Source organism: Calonectris borealis, chromosome 6 (assembly GCF_964195595.1).
Source record: "Calonectris borealis chromosome 6, bCalBor7.hap1.2, whole genome shotgun sequence".
Lineage (NCBI taxonomy): Eukaryota > Metazoa > Chordata > Aves > Procellariiformes > Procellariidae > Calonectris > Calonectris borealis.
Window position 1 is genome coordinate 2385378 of NC_134317.1, and position 20774 is coordinate 2406151.

A 20774-nucleotide genomic window follows, 5' to 3' on the forward strand; every position below is an offset into this window, starting at 1 on the left:
TGAAAATGAGTAAAGACTAAGGACAGAATTTCTTGCCATGCAGCTATTTAGTTGTTTGAAAGCACTGTTAGGTTACACTGTAAAATTTTCTTTACTACCAAGAATAATAAAAGCTTCCTAAGTAATACTGCTTTTCTTTTTCAAGTCTAATTATATATACACTGATACTGCAAAGAAGATGTGGGCTAAATGCAATGTAGTATTGGATACTCCTGGATACAGAGCGGTTCAGGAACTAAAAACCCATTTGAGTGAAGTAAGTTCTATATTATTTTTGCACATCTTTGTTATTTATAATTAAGCTGTTTTTTTCTGAAATACATGAGATGTTATAATTGCAAAGCTGTGATTGTTCAGCTGCTAAATGAACATATGTAACAGAAGAAATAATTCATGGACCTGTCTTTTTCCAGCTGGTTTACAGAGCTGCAGGCAAGGAGCTGAAGACGAAATACACTTCCATCCTTGATACACCTGACTTCTTAAGAGCCAAGCAAGGACAAAAAATACAGAGCCAGGTGAAAAATTTGTACTGATAAAAAATCAATCAGGGGATTCCCTTTAATATACTCTTAAAGTACAGCAAAATCTTTCCAAGCCATTTCAAAGCAATGTAGAATTCCTAGAGAGGACATTTAAAATGACTTGCTCATTTTTAAGTGGCTATGAATTTTCATGTTGACCATGTCTCTGTAACAGAGATGTTCGGCTTTGTCCATCTGAAATAGAGCATGGAACCCTGGTACAGCTCTGTTCAAATTCTCTGAAACTCTGACTTCATCAGAGGAATAAATGCTTTTATCCGTCTACCTTTATTCATCATCATTTCTTTATTCATATAGTAGTTCATTATCTGAGATATTAGCTACAAATTTGGTGGAATTTTTAGATTTGCAGAACAAAATGAAGATACTCACCAGAGAAAAACAGACCTTATGGATGGTGTGAATGTAGGACAGAGAGGTCATTAATGTCACATGCATTTGACTTCTTGGTTTGTGAGCATGTTACTGGCAGTTTCAGAATATCAAGAGCACTGATAGCGAAAGATGAACTGAGATAGTATGAGAGAGGAAAGGGCATATTATTTTTTCCTAAATTGTGTAGTTATGTATACATTGTGAATTTACAGACATTTTTCAGAGAGCTAAAGTAAAACTTACTTGAAATGTATATTTTTTGATTCTTTTCTTCTTGCTGCAGTACTTATACGTGGAACTTGCCACAAAAGAGAGACCCCATCATCATGCTGGTGGGCAGACTCCAGCCTTTACACATGCTAGGCATGTAAAGGACATGGTCAGTGAGGTAAGATACTTGGTTTTTTTCCTTTGGTACCACTATGCTGAACTGTTTAGAAGTTTTATTTCTAATTTTAGTGATAGTTTCAAGGCTCAAATCTGTTTCCCCTTCATTTAGTTTTCTGTCTCTTATGGTTAAGTTCCATATTTCCTTTATAAGTTGTGGTAAAAGAGTACACTTTTAAAATATGTTTTAGTATTTTATAGGATAACTGTTTCTAAGTGCTTGTTTGCAGAGGTACACTGGCTGCAAGACCAGGAAGACCTAGAAAGAGCTGAACAGCTGAGCTTGTTTCCCAAAGTTTTGACAGAAGCACTTTGCAAGAATGACTTTATGCACTCGGTGTAGCACCCCTGGGCGTTAACGTTATACCAGATTAGCAAATGCTTTTAAGATTAAAGATATAACTCTTCCCTTTTGCTCTCTCTCTTAGAAAAAGTATAAAACCCAGTATGAGAAGATGAAGGACAAATACACGCCTGTCCCTGACACACCAGTCTTGATCAGAGCCAAGAGAGCATACCTGAATGCCAGTGATGTATGTAGTCCATGAACACCTTCACTGCTGCTTTTTCTTGGTTTCTTTATGAAAAGAACAGAAAAAGGATCAATGGGGAACAAGCATGCAAAGAAAGCATAGAATATCTCAGTGCGGGTCATAAACTAGGTCACCCCATTTGCATGTACATTTCCATCTGATATCACAGAGATTATTAAGTTTTTACTTGATGTCACTGAAATGCTTTTTTTCATTTATTATAATTCATTTTCGTTTTCCATTGCACTGAAGTGTGGTCTTACAACAAAGAAAAAATGGATTTAAAGTAATTTGCTTACACATGAAATCTCCAAATAGTGCAGACTGGACTGAAACGTTTGATGCTGGAGCCAGGATAGAATACCTTTTATCAGATATTTTCATCTCGGTTTTGTGTTACAAGTAAACTCGCATGTCACTGAGAATGTGCTCAATTTTTAATTAAGAAGTAGATTAGAGAGAAAAATTATCTGAGCTGCTGCACATAAGGTTATTAAGGTGAAATTGATTTTTCCTTCAAGTGTGGAATAGTGATTTGTGATTTAAGGCAATGGCTAAGATTACTCATTTGTGAGATCTTTGTTATATATTTCACATTGCATGTTGTATCCTGAAAGGATATGTGTTGGTCTCGTGTTTTGTTCTAGTGATTAGTCTTACTGTCTCTCTCAAGAATAATTTTTAAATACGGCAAAGAAGCACCCCAGTTCTTTTGCACATCTGAATTTCTCCTCTGAGAAAGTCTTTCTCCAAAGACTGGAATGATCTTTCTGCTTTCTTCTAGATCAGGACATGGAAGAAGGGATAAGTAGTTTTTTTTTAAGCCAAAAGTGGCACTTTCACTGTTGTAGAGAGTAGTCCTGTGATACATGGATGTTTTTTTCTCAGTCTGCAGTCTGAAAGTGAATAGGATGAAATGTTGCTTTAGATGTACCAACTCCTTTTCTCTCTAATCTTCACCATAAGTCTTGGTCAAATTGCAATTGATTGTAGGCAATTGCAGCTTCTTAAAATTCCTCAGGGCTTACATTAGGATGTTGGACAGGAACATATCCCTGGATGTCATTCCTAAGAGGCAGGAAATTTAACTAAAACAATTCCTGACAGATAAACATAACATGTTCTTTTATGTTATTTTTCTTACCAGTTGCGCTACAAGGAAACCTTTGAGAATACTAAGGGCAAATACCACACAGTGAAAGATGCTTTGGATATTGTCTATCACCGAAAGGTCACCGATGATATCAGCAGTGTATGTATACAACATTTTCATTCCTAATTAGTGTTTGTCATTTAATAACCTAGAATATGCCATTTATGCTATCATTCTATTTAAGTGTGTTTAAATAATTAGAAAAATATGATCAGCGCTATTAATACTAACTTTACGAATATTATACAATTGATTGCCTTTGATGTTACAAAGGTGAATGCAAGTTAATCTCATTTCCACTGTTTTAGTTCTGATGTTTCAGAAAAAGGAATGTCTTGAAACTGCATGGTCTAGAGTGTTCTGTTCTCAAATTGTTTTACTTCACTCTTCGATTTTCTTTGTAGGTGAAATATAAGGAAAATTATATGAGCCAGTTAGGAATCTGGAGATCGATCCCAGACCGTCCGGAGCATTCCCATCATCGCGCAGTCACGGATGCTATTAGTGATGTGAGTTCAAATAGTTCCCGGATGTGAGAGGTTGAAAGTTATAAGTAGGTTTCCAAAATGAAAACCAAGTCTTATTTCTTGAGAAAGGGAAGGCAGCTGAAATTTTTTAAGTGATTTGCACTTTCACCTGATAGATCTGTGAAATAACAGATCAAATCAAATGGCTAAAATTGCAGCCTATCTCCTTTTGAAATTAACAGAACAGTCTTAATTCATTTCAGTTGCATTTGCTTAGATTTGTTTGTTAACCCTATAACAACCTTTCATTGTACATATCTGTACATATACAATAACCCGTTCATTCTACAAGAATAAATGTTTTTTAATTCACACAGGAACTCAAATAGCTAATGATAGATTAGGTATGTGAATAATCTGAGTCCATCAGAAAAGTATGAATAACTGTAACTTATTTTATAACGGAATAATAATGGATGTCGCTCTGTTTGCTACACCTTGTGTTGAGGTGCCATTTCAGCATTGATCAGCTACCGCTTGGTACCACTTAAAACTGAATCCTTTTACTTCTTTTCTAAAGGTTAAATACAAGGAAGACTTATCATGGCTCAGAGGCACTGGCTGTTATGCATGGGATACTCCAAGTTTTGCTCTGGCAGAAAAGAATAAGGTGCTCTACAGTGGGGTAAGTAAAACAGTCTGAATTGTTGCTAAATGTTTTTTGACATTTGCTTACATTGTAGATACATTTTTCACAGGAGAATCCAATTCAGACCTAGACATTGATATGAATAACTCATAGTAGAATTTAATATATAGTGTCTAAAATTTTAGTTCTTACTGTAAAAGAAAACAGAGGCAAAATGATCTTTTACTTATCCTCTCTGTTCCTTGCAAAGCTATCAGCTCCATAATAATTTTTCTAGTGATTCTAAGTCCAGCTTTAAAATTATGAAGATTTGAAATTTCCTTTGCTTTCTTGATGTGATAGTTCCATCCTGCAGACTACTACATATACAATTTTTTGTTTGGAGATATGTTAAACGCACACATGCAATAATTCTACCATGGTTTTGCTGCAGAGTGTTTCTAAAATCATGTGTTTTCATTGCCTTACCTTTCTTTGGATTAATGTTGGAATGGTTTTTTTGTGTTGTTTTTTTTTCTGCAGTGTAAGTACAAGGAGATATTTGAGAAGACTAAGTCTCATTTTAAGTATGTAGCTGACTCTCCAATTAACGAGCATTTTAAACATGCAACTCAGCTGATGGATGGGGTAAGTGTTAAAGATTTCTGTAGAGTCTCATACTGCAGTAGTAAGTGTATGTATGTTAATACCGAGTTGAAGGTTGATCTTCCTTATGAAATTGTAAATAAATCAAAATATATTCAGGCTTAAAGATGTCTTAAGGTCAGACTAAAATCATGAAAGACAAGGTTGTTCTTATTGTCTGTCTGAGTATTAGGATAGGGCAGGTTCACATTACCTAAAAAGTGAAATCCTGACCCCTGTTCCATTACTTTGTCATTGCAAAGAAACTTCTCCTTTGCTGACTGGTAAATAAAAGCTAACTTAAATAATGCTGCTTGCTTAGTAACATCGATTGTTGATTGTCATGTGAAAAAGGTATAGAGAGAATCACAACTGCTCTCCTGAAACATTGGAAAAAAGCTTCCTCAGTGTTAGGAAGGTAGTATTACGTCAGAAGTTACCATAGCTCTGTTTCGTTTCAGATATTTTGCCTTGAATTCTCCCACTCTACTATTTACTTTTTCTTACTTTTCTCCTGTAGTGCTAAAGAAACAATAAACAACATGCTAGCAAAGGGGGTTTAAGATTAAAATCACCACTGGAGTTTTTAGGAGTAGTGCTGTATACCCACAGGACAAATCCCATTGAAAAGCACTGTGTTCTAGGTGAATTCTCATCAGCTTAGAGTTGGCATACCGCACCAGACTCCGATGCTTTACATTAAAGCAGCATATATTTAGACTCTCACATCGTGGTGTTTTATTCTTTTTCACGAGACATTATGTTAAATTGTTTACCTGTCATTAAATGTATTACAGTATTATCTGTTCTAAATAAGAAAAACTGTTTCACAACAGATACCATTCCAGTACCATTGCTATCATTCATACTCAATTTGATAAGCAGCGAACCAGAATTTGTTATGGAAGATTGTTAGTATTCAGTCGTCTTATTGTTCAGTAGAGCAAATAAGGAAAAATTTAAGATGAGAAACAGAAATGAGTAAAATTTTAGCAACGGGGGCTCCATACATTGAAATGAACTTGCCTAAATATCTTCCGTTATGTAAGTGATGTTTTTCATGATGAGGGATTATAGTTTTTGCTTGCAAAATATCTGATGATAGTATCGTATTTTACCCTTGCATCTCATTGTGTTCTCTTTGTACTCAAATCAAGAATCTAGTTCCATACAGAGTTGCTTCTGCAGTTATTTTTCATGAAGAAAGTAATTCATAAAATGACTTATTGAAGAGTGGCAGGTATAGAATATAGGCATCCTTAAATTGTAGATTAGGCCTTCCAGTGGAAATTTAGAAATGCATATATTATTTGGAAATATTTTCTTTCTGTGTTTTTTTTTAATATGTTTTTCTCTTTTGGATATGAATTTCAATCCCAGCCTTTAAATAGTCCATGTAAAGAGGTTTCAATGGTTAGAACTATGATCTCTTTGTGTCTTCACTCTCTTTTAATTTATTACACTGTATTATGCTATTCTGAGCAGAAATTATATAAAGCTGCCTATGAGAAGCTCAAAGATAGGTACAGCGTTATTGTGGATGATCCTAGGAACCTCCTGGCCAAGTGGGGGACTACACTGAGCAGTCAGGTACTGTAGGAGCACTAGCCAGTGCTGCCAGAAAGTGCCTGATCACAGCTACTCTGTCTGTGTGAAATGTCTACAGCTAGCAGTATCACAGGTTTCACCTGTGATGTTGTGATGTTTTAGTTTAGTTGATCAGCCAGTCTTTGTTTTGCCACCCAAAAAGAATTACTACTTTTTGAGTGAGCTGATCTCTACTGTATGTACTTTCATATATTGTGCATCAATTGACATCAGAAATCTAATGCCTCTTGAAGTCATTGGAGAGGTTTTAAAAAATGCATGTTGTGTCATGCATTTATTTTTTATTACCTCTCTCTTAATGACCTTTACAAACATTATCTTTTTACTCATTACTCAAGCAACAGTGACATATTTGGCTTTTGAGTGCCCTCACCTTAATCTATAATTTATACTTATCTCAAAATATTTTCGCAATTTCCTTAATGGGATAGTATGCAGATCTTTTAATATGTACTCTTGACATTCTTAATTATATAGATGTAAGTTGTATGCACATCTGAATGAATACATACAGTACCTTGCCTAAATCTCTCCACTCTCAAAGTGTCTGGGATCTAGAGCTGCGTTGTTGTTCATGGTGTTCACAAGTCTCTTTTGTGCTTCGTTGCCATTTGCATGAACAGAAAAAATATAAATCCTTTGCCAAGATGCTCCTGCAACATGGATGTAATGAAATTCTGAGGCCAGATATGCTGACAGCACTCTACAACACATACTTATGGAGCCAGGTAATATGAAGAACTGCTGCTGTAGGAGACATTCTATATACAAATATATATATACAAATTAGCTGCTTGGACTTCTAATATTTAATGCTTGGGAGTTCTCTAAACTTCTGCAGATATCAGACTCCAGAGTTTTGTCAACTCTTTCATCAATTTCATCAATTTCTTTCTCTACTTACCTGTTTTAAGCAAGGCTAGCAAAGCAGTCCTCATGCAGTCACATAATACAGTTTATTAAAAAATATACTCTCTCTTTTTGCCAGTTCTAATAAGAATCAGAAGGTAGAAAGTGAATATGATTCATCTATTTGTTCATACAGAACAAAGAGCCTAACATATTTGTATTTCTGATGATGTAAAAGAAAGCCTGTAATGACTCTGATATTATTGTGAAGAATTAATTTTCCATAGTCTACCTTCATTTAATCTGGATTCCAGAATATATATTTTGTTTGTACCAGTTAGATGAAAATGTGGTATATTAAATAACTGATACATATTTAGTTCTGCTCCGAAATCACAGCTGCTAGCAGTAACCTTACTTTTCCCAATGGTAAAAATTATTCCTGACTGGGCCGGGTGAAATTGGCATATAACATTTAAATTCTAAACTGGAAATGCAACAGTAGAAAACAATTACATGAGAGGGAGGGGGCTGTTCTTCTTTGTTACTATTAGCACAGCTAATAACATTCTTCGGTAATAAGGTACTGAAGGTCTTTACTAGACATTTTTGTTCAATTTTTCTGTGGATTTCTATCATCTTATTAAAAACTACTTGCAGGTAAGTTTGAGTATGTTTGAAGAAAAAAAATAGCACTCTGACTGACCTGCACGTTCATCTGGGTTGACTTCATGTTATGATTTGTTATTTGTGTATAATTTTTTAGATTTTGTCTGTCGTAGTCCTGTTTCAAAAGCATGGTTTTATTTTCTGATGCAAGATAGAGCATGAAAGTTCGTTTTAAAAAATGTGCTCTAACCTCTTCCACCTGCCCTCAGGCTGTCTACAGTGAATTATCATTCTTGGTGTACAGTCTGTTCTCACTGAATTCTGTGAAAACAGGTTTAGAGTCCTGAGTAGGGCAAGATGATCTTTAAGAAAGAAATTATCAAGACACAAATTCTGCTATCAAAGTCTTTAAAATAGCCTGGTTTTATGATATATTCAGTGGACTTTTTTATCTTCTGTCTTCTGTAAGATGTTTTAAGTTTCTCTTCATTTGATGAATATTTAAAAATGAGATATTGTCCATTTATGAATTTTAAAAGTCACTGATCTGCTGAGATTGCTTTTTTAGCTCAATCTTGGAGATTTAGGATAGAAGTGAAGCTTTTACAGTCAGTGAAATAAATGTAAAATTAATCACACAAATAGATGGGCAGCCTCTTAGGCAAATAAAGGGGTTGCAAAGTTTAGCTCATTGTGCATGTTCAGCTTTCATTGGCTTTGGTGGAAGGATTTTGCAATTTTATGTGTGAATATAAACATATCTCCTGAAGATGTTTTGTCTTGGTTTGTGTGGTTAACATACACTCTTTCCCAATCACCAGGTTGAATACAAAAAGGACTATGAAAAGAAGAAAGACAAGTATACTATGGTTGTAGACACTCCAGAACACTTAAGGACTACAAAAGTCAACAAACAGATCAGTGATGTAAGTGTGGTCAGGCCCTTTCAAGCATACCTCCTTCTCTGAATTCTGACCTTTGAAGTGTGATAATTAAGAATATGGCATTTTGAGTAGTCCATTATACAATGTTTCTCACCTTGATTTTTTTTTTCAATTGATGCCAATACTGTCAAGAAATAATATAATTATAATTTTTATCTTCAGATTATTTACAAGTTGGAGTATAACAAAGCGAAGCCTAAAGGCTATACTACAATCCATGATACACCTATGTTATTGCATGTGCGCAAGGTCAAGGACAGAATAAGTGATGTAAGTAAATTATCCTTGTCTGTGGTGTCAAAAAGACACATAATTAGCTTTTTACTTTGATATGCAATACTTCTAACTCATATGTAACGCTGTCATTAAAAAATAGCTTCTTGTTAGAGTGTGTTGGCTTTGTTTGCATGTAAAACTCCGTAGGTACATAATGCTTTTTCAAAAAACACAACAGAGTATGAAAGTATTCAGGAAGGTTTTTTTTGTGTAACGTTTTTCTGTAGCTCTTGGAACATTTTTGCTGGGGTGGAGCAGCCCTCACTAGTAATAAAAGCCATGAGCTGGAACTGGTAGCTAATTAAAGCATGGATTTGGGGAGTTTGTTTCTGGGTTTTCTTCCTCTATTGGCTAGTGGCTTTTGTGGAGCCTTGAATAAGGTACTTAATACATTACTGTGTTTATTCATTTCTTCTATGGATATTGTGAATATGTAAGGTAAATATTCTGATCTAAAATAAATGTGTTTTGACTATGGGGCGATGGAAGGCTAAAAAGAAGAGAGAGAAAGGAAGATGAAGTGGATAGAATAATATAGGATTTGGGAGTCCTGGTCCTAATTCCTCCTCCTACCCTAGGCTTTCTCTCTGACCTTTGTATTGTTGTTCCTTAGATATCCATAAATAAAATGAGGATACGAGCACTTCTGTAACTCAGTATAGTACTCTGAGAATAAGTAGCGTGAAAGTCATTCAGATGCTACATGGCTTATTTATATAATGAGTAAATCTAGGAGGAAAAAGTAGCCATATTATCCAGATACTAATGTGGATCATTAAGAGACAAAGATGTTCAAAAGCTATCTGTGAATTGAAGTATATTTTTGCAGTTCCAAACCGAGTGCTGAATTTGAGATTCTATAAAGGAATTTTCGGAAAGCATCGAATGTGCCTATCAGAAGATAAGTTTCTTTAAAGTGTTTCTATTAGGTGCAAAAACTAGAAACAGGCAGAATTACTGTTCATGTGTAGATTTTGTTAAATCTTAGTCTGTGTTTCGTGGTGAGTTATACCTGCTACATTTTCTATTTAAAGAGAACTGCTGCTGAAAAGGACCCTTCTTTCAGGCAGATAGTTGATACCAAGTTATATTATAGTTTCTTTTTCTTCTGTTAAGATTTTATCTCAACAGGAGCAATTTTTAATATTATGTTTTTCACGTTTTGATGCTTTTCTTGTTGATGATGATATTATCTTTGTAAATGTTTTTTATGTTTGTCTTTCTTTAGCTGAAATACAAAGAAGTGTATGAGAGGAATAAATCTCACTGCAATGTCATAGCAGATTCAGTTCATATTAAGACTCCAAGGCACGCTTACAAGCTAAACAGCAATGTGAGTTCAGTTTTATTCATATTTTAATTTTATTATGGATAGTGTTTGGGACTGGCAATGGAGACCATGAGAAATTATTTTCAGTTCCATTTAATTTTTTTGAGCTTGGACATTGCTTCTAGTTCTTATGCTGCTTGAATAAAATATATTTTAATTTATTTCATACTAAAGTGCTCACTCTTGCAAGTTGTCCTTGAGGTCACTTGAGGTCCTTGTATGTCACACATCTACTGTTCTTCTAGTCCCCCTCTGTTTTCCTGACAGAGACATAACTGTCCCAGAAATTCTCTGTGATGATGTTCTTGTAGACAAAGTGCGTGCTTCATGGGAAGCTCACCTTGTTTTCTGTTATTGGTGGCCAGCATCCACTTCAACAGGCAAGGAACTGAAAGCACTAACCTTCTTCAAAGTCATGACACCTTTTCAGTCATTCATTTTCCTTTCTTTACCTAGCAGTGGAAAAGCTAGGGTAAATGGACTCCCACTGGGTTGTACATGATTCAGAGGAAGGCCCTAGTCTGATGTAGATGCATTTTCTTACCTCTTCTCTCTTTAATTGGTACAGACCAAAAGAGAATTTGCATCTGTATGAATGTTATGCGTAAAGTACACAGCTTTGGTTAACTTCTGTTTTTCTTGTTGTTTCACTATAAACAGCTGGATTATAAGAAAAAATATGAAGCAGCCAAGGCTCATTGGCACTGGATTGCTGATAGGCCTGACTTTGTTCAAGCAGCCAAGTCATCTCTGCAACAGAGTGATGTAAGAAAATCAGAACAAACTGAATACTCCCTTTCCCCACATCTCTCATGTTCAGAATAAAAAAAAAAAAAATGTAGAAGATTTGAGACTCTCTTCTTTTATCTTCTATTTTTAATTCCTGCAGTATGAATACAAACTGGACCGGGAATTCCTAAAGGGATGCAAACTCTCTGTCACAGATGATAAAAACACAGTATTGGCGTTAAATAATGCCATCTTGGCGAGTGATGTAAGTACTTGAACACTCACTTTTTTATTCTACTAGAACTTTACTTACTACATAAACTACTTCATTGGAAATATGATTGGATTAAGAATGAAGCTTTGAAAAGTTGTTCTCAGTCTCACTTCATTATTTGATTTGACTTGTTTATTTCATGAACAAATTGGCAAAATCTGAATAAATTTGGTCTCGTAAATGTCACTGGCCTAGTTCATGGATTAAATAAATACTCAAAGTTAACATTGTCTTTGGTATATCTCTGCGTTCCTGTTATTGAAATGAAAATATTATCTGGAGAAAACAACAAAAAAAGCATCAGGTATAACACAAAGTATCTTTAACAATTACTAACAATATATTAATATTCAATATTCCATATATTAATAGAATTCCAAGTGAGAGCTATAGGAATATATAGACTGGAATGAATTTATCTTGGAAAATATCAAAATATGGGATTTTCTGCAAACTTTTGCACTAACAAGCAGACACGACTATAGTAATTTCTTTTTAAATTGCCGCAAGACAAGATACACGTTGCTTAAAATGATATCTTTTCTTTGTGCTAGATAAAATACAAAGAGAAGCACAACAAAGCTCGAGGAACGTACCTTGTTGTTCCGGATACACCTCAGATCCTCTTGGCTAAGAATGTCAGCTCTCTTGTATCTGAGGTAAAATATCGAAGAGTTATTTGTTCATTTTAAGTACATCCTTTTATTATGGGGGGATGGGAGGAAGGGGTGGGGCTTGCATTGCTGATTTTACCTATTTTTATTCTGTGCTTTCAGAACAAATACAAAGAATATAGCAAAAAGCAGCTTCCACATGGGTCTTATACAACCCTGCCAGAGACACGAGACACTGCTCATGTGAAAGAGGTGACCAAGAATGTCAGTGAGGTAAGTAACTCATGTGATAACAATTTATGGTGAGATTATTACCTGCTGCCTACAATTGATTATACCGTTGCATGTTTTAGGACACATGCAACACATTTAGAGTCTCATCGTAAAATGCCCAAGGAGTCAGAAAAGATTAATTCCTACTAGAATGAGACTTTAACAAAGAGCTCAACACGTTTTATTGGGAATCTGTTGAAATACTCTGGAGAAAAGTGGTGGGCTGGAGTGCTAACAGGTGCCCTGAATTCAGATTTTATTTTTCATAGAACACAGTTTAAATACAAATCATTATCTCCAATTAGCAACCTTTTGTAATCTAAAGTGCAAACTATGACAAACAAGCTGGGGACCATACATTTTGAGACTGAGGAGACTGCATTTTATCTGTCTTAACAGTTTCAGTGAGCTTATTTCCAAGTTTCAGTAGCATTTACCTCCATGTGAAATTAAAAAATCACACATGGCGCTTTTTGCTCTTAACAGACAAACTATAAAAAGAAGTTTGTGAAGGAGAAAGGCAAGTCTAATTATTCTGTCATGCTGGAGCCTCCTGAAGTGAAACATGCCATGGAAGTTGCTAAAAAACAGAGTACAGTAAGTTTGTCTTGTCTTTTCATGAATTAAGTAGCTTGGGTAAGCAAATTCAATCAAAGTCGGCTGGCAAAAACAAAAGTTCACATACTTATGGATTTCCTACCAGCGTCCATGTTCAGGTGTAATTCTGAAAGATATTGACAAATGTAAAATTGCAGTGAAATAAAGGATTTCTTTGAAAATCCTATTTCTACTGAATCACGTGGTAGGATTTAAAGGAATCTAGTGCAAATCACATCTAATAATTTTTTTCATTCCTTCAAATACAGACAGAATTGCACATGCTTATTTCTTCATTTGTAGACAACTTGCAAAAACAGATTCCCAAATCCATTCCTTGTGAAATTATTTAAAAAAACCCCATGCACTTTCCCAGCAACATTGCTGTGTCTTTATTAGGTACATTCCTCATGAACAAACCTCAGTAATTTTCTTTCCTCTGTCTATCTTCACGGATTAGATTGAATACAAGAAAGATGCCAAGTCAAAGCTCCACTACACACCTATAGCAGATCGACCAGATATTAAGAAAGCAACTCAGGCTGCCAAGTTAATTAGTGATGTAAGTGTTTTTTAAGCCTTCTGTATAATTCTTTAGCAGTAATTTTACTGCTAAAAACAGTGTCAGTAAAATAATTAAAAGGGAATGTCATCTCTACTAAACTATATTTTTTTGTTTCTTTGTTAGATTGAATATAAAAAGCGTGGAGAAGCTGGCATTGGCGTAACCATGCTGGGACGTCCAGATATTGAACTGGCAAAGGAGGTGTCCAAGCTAACTAGCCAGGTAATAATAAAAAGTTGGTGAAACTTTGACACAGTGAGAGAAATGAGACATGATATTAACTTCTAGAGTAATATTAATATTATAATTATTTCTAGATTAGGGGATAAGGGAATATTTTAAAGGGAACGTGTTAAAGTAAAAATTAAATCCCAGTGCAAGGTATTTCTATGTTAAATAAATTTTTCTACTGATTTACTAAATGTCAGTAATGGAGTATAGAATCTCCTTAAAATGATGCTGTGACAAGATCTTCTAAATACTAAATCTGAAGTGTTAGCTATGTTCTCTTTTTTTTAGCTTTTCCGGGTATTGGCTTTAAAAGAAGCAGCCTTTTACCTAATTCTTATTATCCATCCTTTATGAGATGGACATTCAGTTTCTTTCAGCCACTTTCCTTCTACTTTGTGCCTTTAAAAGACTCTTCTGTTTTGAAGTTAATATGTTATATTAAAGAAGGTTGCTTACTTTTATACAATGGTCATGTTCTCTGATCAGTCTGAAGCACATGCTTGCTATTTTCTGTCGCAATTTTTTCCTCCAGGACCTCAGTTCAACTTGGTTCTTTCTCATCACTTCATGCTTTAATTCTGTAATTGTTTGCATTTCTGATCTTGCTTTCTTGCTACGCATTGTAGGCAGAATACCTCAAACGACATATGAGAGGGCATGGAGCTGCATCTTATGATACCCCATGGATGAGAACCTTTAAGAAAGCTAATATGCTAAGTAGTCATGTAAGATAATTTTAAGTGACACATATGGGAATGCCATTTTTATGCATCTGTCTCTTGCTTGCGTATTATCTTACAACTCCAAGCTGTTAAAGGGTTTATGCCCCAGTTGCACTGGATCTTTTTATGTCAAAGGTGTTGAATGTAGCAAAACTTGTGAGACGACTCAGTTAGATGTGACCTTCTTTTTTTCCTCTGGAAAGACAGTGCATGGCAATTCTGTGGGTGGGGAATTTGTCTGTTTCAGAAACACCATATAAAGCTTGAAACATTATTATGCCTTTCATAATGGTTTTGGAACTTCCAGTGTTTTTAATGGAAGTTTCCAATGCACTCATGCAATGTGAAAACTCACCTTTTTCACTCAAAAAACCTAAAACCAGACATAAAAGCTTGAGCTGGTTTTCCTGAAACTGTGCAAAAAATGAAAATATGTATGTATGACAAACCCGAACAATGGTGCTAGTAATTTTCAGTGAACAGTCATACCATATGCATAACATTCACACTAGAACTTCATTTTAATTATTCAAACTTCAAACTTCTATTTAAACTTCATTTAAACTATTCTGTTTACATTATGCTGGAATGGCATAATGGAAGCATAGTGTATGACTGAATCAGCCCCAGAGCCTCTGAGAAGTGTACCCTGTAGTGACTTGAGGCCACATAGTTTCTTATATTTCTTGCCATCTCAAAACCTTTGGAAAATAGAAAAATGATGGCTGCATAGCAGTTTTTGAAGTGGCAGCAGACAGATCTGTGCCATTTCGGTTTTGCACATGTATTTCCAAATGAAAAAAAGGAGGATTATGGTTTTTCCATGTCTAGCCATGACTGCTGCACGTAACTGTCGCATGTTTGAATGTCAGCCACTGTGTTTGTCAGGAAAAACAACAATCTATTCAGCAGAAACAAGGATTCTTAAACTGAGCAATTGAACTACAAGAAAAAGAAGAAATTATGTTTATTGCCATTCAGTGATGGGATCCTCCTTTTCCATGCTTTTGCTCCAATGCTAGCCCGTTCTCCTCTTAGTTTTATAAATATGCTTTGATGAGATTATTTTGGTCCTGAGAGAAAATTAACTATTACAGAGGCAGTAAGGGAGCAAAGAATAATTGGCATAATTTTCAACTTTTTTTTTCTCTTAGACGTTTCTTCTCATAAACTTGTTCTTTATAAAGCATTATGTCCAGTTTGTTTATCCACTTGCCTTTTTTTAGCTGGATTTCATCTGCCTGTCTGGCATGCTTGCTTTTAATTTTGCATAGATCTTCTAGTAACATTTCTTCTGGGCCTAAAAAAAGTGAACTCTTTGGCATGATAGTTTGATCTTGATCAGATGTTGCATAGCTTGCAAAACTTAACAGATTCTAGTATACGTCTGCTTGATTTTATTTTTGGTGAGGTCAGAACCAATACTGATTCCTTTATGTAAAAAATGTTAATATTCTTTGTTTTTCTTACAGCAGCTATGTAATTTGTAGATTTGCCTGTTTCACTGTGTGTTTGATCTGAATGTTGGCATATTTTGTAAAGCAAAAGAGCAACAGTGGTATCCAGCATGAACCATATGGTGCTGTATGGACAAGAGTATGACAATGAATTCAAAGTGTGATTGTAGAATGTGATTTAATTCTGCATTCAATCATCTTTCTTCTTTTACTAATATAGAATTATCTGTTTACATTTCTGTAATTGTCATAAAAAAAACTCTAGCATGAATCAGCTGTTCCTCAACTTAGTTATCAGTTCTTCAGTATTTTATTTCTTTCATTTCAGTTTTCACATAAATACTGCTTGGGAGATCAGTTTTTTTTCTGAAGAACCATTAATCCTTTTTCCTCATCAGCCACAGTCTTATATTTTCTGCATGCTTTTCATAAGTATTACCTGGGTCCTGAACAAGATCAAATTCTTTCAGAAAGACTGATGACAGTTGTTCAGTTCTTGTTCTTTAGACCAGGGATGGGGGTGCTAGCTTATTTAGTATAAAATATCTTCAAGGAAATGTGGATTGGTAAACAGAAAGAAATGTTGCCTCACTTGTTTCCAGACTAGGCAGAATAGTACTACAGGGAAGACATGACAAATCCTCAGAATTTTTCTCCTGATGTTTCCTCTAATGGTGATGAGCATACATACTAACTATGGCATCCATTTAGATAAGCCAGAACTTAATCTTTAATATTTAGAGTTTTTCTTGCACTCTTCAGTAACTCTTCTGAAACAATTTTATGCGTCTCTGATAGCAAAAAAAGTAATAAAATTGAAATATTCCTAATGGAACCATCCCTTTTGTAGGTTCACAAGAAATAGTGAGGAGTTAGCCTTTAGCTGCACCTGCAGCAGTGGGATGGGACAGGTCATGATGGATGAAGGACTTGCCCTCATTTAAGTCATTAGCAAAACTCTCACTCCTATCAACATTTCTGTGCCTTCAGCCTGGATCTGTTGGAATATTATGGCTTACAACACTGTGGTTTACCTTGCTGATGCTAATGTGGTTTGGAAGTGTTACTAAGCCTCTTGTGTAATCTACTTCCTAGTAATTAATTGTATCACAGAACACAATATGTGTATAACAGTATATGTAAAAGTATTTGATATATTGCCATCTTCAGTGCTTATATGTGTTGAGGTAGTTTTTAAAGCTCATATTTCTCCAAGAAGTACATAAGAAGTTCTTTTAAATACTCTTTATACTTGTGTCAATTTTTGTCTCTTTGTGAAATAAGGTATCTTTTATCTATGCACAGTTCCCATCAAGTGAAAAATTCTTCATCACCAAGGGTCAGAATTTAGCTGTATTTTGTCAACATACTTCTCTTGACTATGTCTGTTATTTTTACAATAGGAGATGTAACTTGTGCACTGAAAGAAAAATTGCAAGTGGTATTTTGTAAATACTGATGTAGATTTTCTTTCCACGTCAGATCATCTTTAAAATAGCCTTTATTCCAGTGGGTGTCTTCAATTTACTACATTTTCATTCTTCTGCTTACCATCAGCATTGAAGTAGGGTCTCTTTGCCTTCTGCAGCCAAACAAGTGAGTACTCAAGAACAGTTGTAATACCTGGTTGTTTTTTAATTTAGGTGAAATACAAGGAGAATTTTTCCAAAGAGATGGGTAAAAAGCCAAAGTATGATTTAAAGGAGGCTAAAATCTACAAGACCATGAAAGACGCTCACAACATGGCTAGTGAGGTATGTTTACTTATGCTTTTCCTCTAGGGAAATTAAAGGTTTCAAATTTCTTTAACAAAGACCTCCTTTATGTTGTTAATACGTTCAACATCACAGGTTTTATTAGCAGTCTCCTTTTTTGATGTTGTTTGTCCTTTCTTACCTGCAGGTGAAATACAAGGCGGATTTAAAGAAACTTCATAAGCCTGTCACAGACATGTCTGAATCGCTGATTATGAACCATGTCCTGAGTACAAGCCAACTCGCCAGTGCTGTAAGCTCATTAACTAATCCCAGATCCATTTGATTTTTCCATTACTATTGATTCCATTCTCAACTGATCTCTACTAACTATTTCTGTAACAATTACTCCCTCTGTTACTGTTCATGGGACATCACCTGGTAGTGATCTCTTCCTCTACTTCCTAATGATTATTTCCTAGATAACTAGCAACTTTGCCATATTTGTCCTCTGGGAAGTGAAATCTTTATTAGCTGTAGAACTGCTAATATTTTAAATCCTCTAATAATTTTTAGTGGATTGATTCTTTATTACATTTTAACTGATTGCATCACACTAACAAATACTATTTCTTCTTTTTTTACTTTTTTCTTTACTGCTCCCTGTATTTAAAATTTTTATTTTTGTCTGTTTTTTTAATTTCATGTTTATGTTTAACATCCCCCTGTTGTAGATGTACAGAATTATGCCTAACAAAATACTTGATGATTTTACTGAGAAAAGACAAAAATCATTATTGCCTGGCACGGCCTTTTCATCTATTCACTGTGTTTTCTTTTTTCTTTTTCTTTTTCTTTTTTTAATCCTGGTTTTGAAAAAATCTTTGTTGCAATCAAAATGGTCAAAAAAAGATAACTGTTCAGCCACATCTTTAGAAGTGATATCTGATACTGGGAGTTAAACTTCTTGGTTTTGTTTTACTTTTTGTATTTCTAATTTCTCTTTGATGTTCTGTTGAAGTGTTGCTTTGATTGGACCTAAGAAGTAAATTTGCTGAGGGATTTTTTTTTTATTGAGATGATTTTTGACACCTTCCCTTCAGTACCAGTACAAGAAGCAATATGAGAAGAGTAAGGGTCACTACCATGTGGTGCCAGATAATCTTGAGCAGGTTCATCTAAGAGAGGCATCAGAACTACAGAGCCATGTAAGTTGGTCATGTGTTTCTCATTAACCCCACTCACTGAGTACCAGTCTCCATCACTGAAGTCATCCTATCAAATTCACCAATATATAACAATCTCTGTGCCTATCTGCTTTATAAACACTGCACACCTGAGTAAACAAGTCAATGAGAAATATTTGCATATTTGCAAGTTTAGAACACATGTAAAATATCTGTATGATTTCTTCATTCTAGAGTAGATCTCAAAGTTACTTGTATCTTTGTATATGGATCTTTTTACACAGTGTAATACATTTATCAGGGTAAACTCGTCTATAGAAAAAAGCATCTGGTAGTCACAGAAACTGGAAATTAAAAGAAGTAGGGTTGTTGCTGACAGTGTATTTTCAACTGCTTTATCCATTCTAGCCACAAGTGATAGAAAGGAGAGCTCTGCTATTCTTTTTCTGCATCCAAAATTGCTTTAACCAAAATAATACCTATTGCTGCTATTAGAGGTGTCTGACATTTTTTTCCTCTGGAATACAGCAAATGGTGAATCGTTCCAGAGACATTCATACTCTGATTTGGTCTCTAATCCTCTCTATTCCAGGTTCTATTCCAGGTGTTTATTGACTGTAAAGCAAGAGAGAAATTACTGCTAGAACACAAAGGGCCATAGTTATTGGTCTGCTGCATGGCATGGAAAAGCAAAAAGGTTACGTAGCAAAGGACTATAAGAAAAAGGTTGTTAAACAGTTTGTAGTTAAAGTTTAAGTCACTACTTGTTGCTCCGGTTTGAGATCAGGGTCTGTCTCAACCAAAGACATAGCATTACCTCATGCAGCAGTCTGAAAATTGATGCCCTAAAGGCTGGATACTATAACTTGAAGCAAGAATATCTTTATCCTTGTGGACATTTTACTTCCTGGACATTCACGCGCAGAATTAGATAGCAAGTCGCTAAACCGCATCTTTTCAAGCCCTGCTGCTAACACTCAAGCAATCCATTAACATGTAACTGGCTGAACTCAGCCAGGGTCGTGAGCAGTCTGAGTGCCTTCAAGTTAGATTTTTACAGCTACCTGTCTTCCTTCTTGTGATCAGTAAATTCTTGAAATCTGAACTGACACTGCTTATTTTCTGAAACAGGAAATAAATCAGTAAAATTTTAGGCGACAGACATTTTGCTGCAAGCCTGACCTTTGATTTTACATTTTATGATCAATAATATGGATTTCAGGAAGGTAAACAGTATTAGACATTCATTTTTTACCACAGATCTGTTGACCAAAGTAGGCACATACTAGTCGATGAATTGGTTCTTTGATTATTTAGGAAGATAACTTTTTTCATTTCTTTTCAGGTGAAATACAGAGAAAAGTATGAGAAGGAAAAAGGAAAACCTATGTTGGACTTTGAAACTCCAACGTACCTTACTGCAAAGGAATCTCAGCTCATGCAGAGTGAGGTACGGTTAAAGTCAATACTGATAGACTAAAAAACTTTAAAATTTATTTTTTATAGTTAAACTTTCACAGTGATTTAGACAGGCAATTATACTTGCATCTTGTGCATGCTGATAGACTGAAAAATTATAGCTATAGCACATTTCTTTATATTGGTTCTGAAATACTACATTTAAAATTCATGAAACTTTCCTGTGTCATGATGAAGTGTATATTATCTGCAATTTTTCATCAAGAAGCTATCAGTAAATGAAGCTTAAGCAAGTCTTCGACTCTTTAGAAGAAATGTAATATGAAATACATTTCCCTTAAACTTTTGCAACACGAGTATTGTATGTGTGTTGGTTATCATAGTCCACAGGAAGTACCCTGGTTATTCTTTTCAGTACTCTATTTTTGAGAAACCCATTTATTTCCTGTTTGTCTCTACTGTCATAGTGTTCTTCACTGACCTGTCATTCTGTTTCCTCAAGCAGTTCTTTCCTGTTTGTTTGAAGTATAATCTTGTTCTGTCACAGATGAAGGCTTATACATGCTGAAAAACAGTTGTATAAGGCCATTAGTCATTATGTTTGAGTGATTCCATTGAATGTTTTCTCTGCATATACAAATAAGTAGAAAAAGAAAAAAAAAA

General features: G+C 34.9%; 1 protein-coding gene across 1 annotated transcript in view; it reads left to right on the top strand.

Moving 5' to 3' along the window:
• NEB (nebulin) overlaps positions 1-20774 on the top strand; it is a 143446-nt gene that overhangs the window by 99684 nt on the left and 22988 nt on the right. The window contains exons 112-135 of the mRNA XM_075152645.1: positions 146-256; positions 414-518; positions 1204-1308; positions 1736-1840; positions 2988-3092; positions 3398-3502; positions 4041-4145; positions 4632-4736; positions 6219-6323; positions 6965-7069; positions 8621-8725; positions 8906-9013; positions 10248-10352; positions 11010-11114; positions 11239-11343; positions 11907-12011; positions 12129-12239; positions 12726-12836; positions 13297-13398; positions 13525-13623; positions 17455-17565; positions 17714-17818; positions 18609-18713; positions 20038-20142. Coding sequence (XP_075008746.1) covers positions 146-256; positions 414-518; positions 1204-1308; positions 1736-1840; positions 2988-3092; positions 3398-3502; positions 4041-4145; positions 4632-4736; positions 6219-6323; positions 6965-7069; positions 8621-8725; positions 8906-9013; positions 10248-10352; positions 11010-11114; positions 11239-11343; positions 11907-12011; positions 12129-12239; positions 12726-12836; positions 13297-13398; positions 13525-13623; positions 17455-17565; positions 17714-17818; positions 18609-18713; positions 20038-20142 — 2538 coding nt within the window. The remainder of the gene's footprint in view (positions 1-145; positions 257-413; positions 519-1203; positions 1309-1735; positions 1841-2987; positions 3093-3397; positions 3503-4040; positions 4146-4631; positions 4737-6218; positions 6324-6964; positions 7070-8620; positions 8726-8905; positions 9014-10247; positions 10353-11009; positions 11115-11238; positions 11344-11906; positions 12012-12128; positions 12240-12725; positions 12837-13296; positions 13399-13524; positions 13624-17454; positions 17566-17713; positions 17819-18608; positions 18714-20037; positions 20143-20774) is intronic.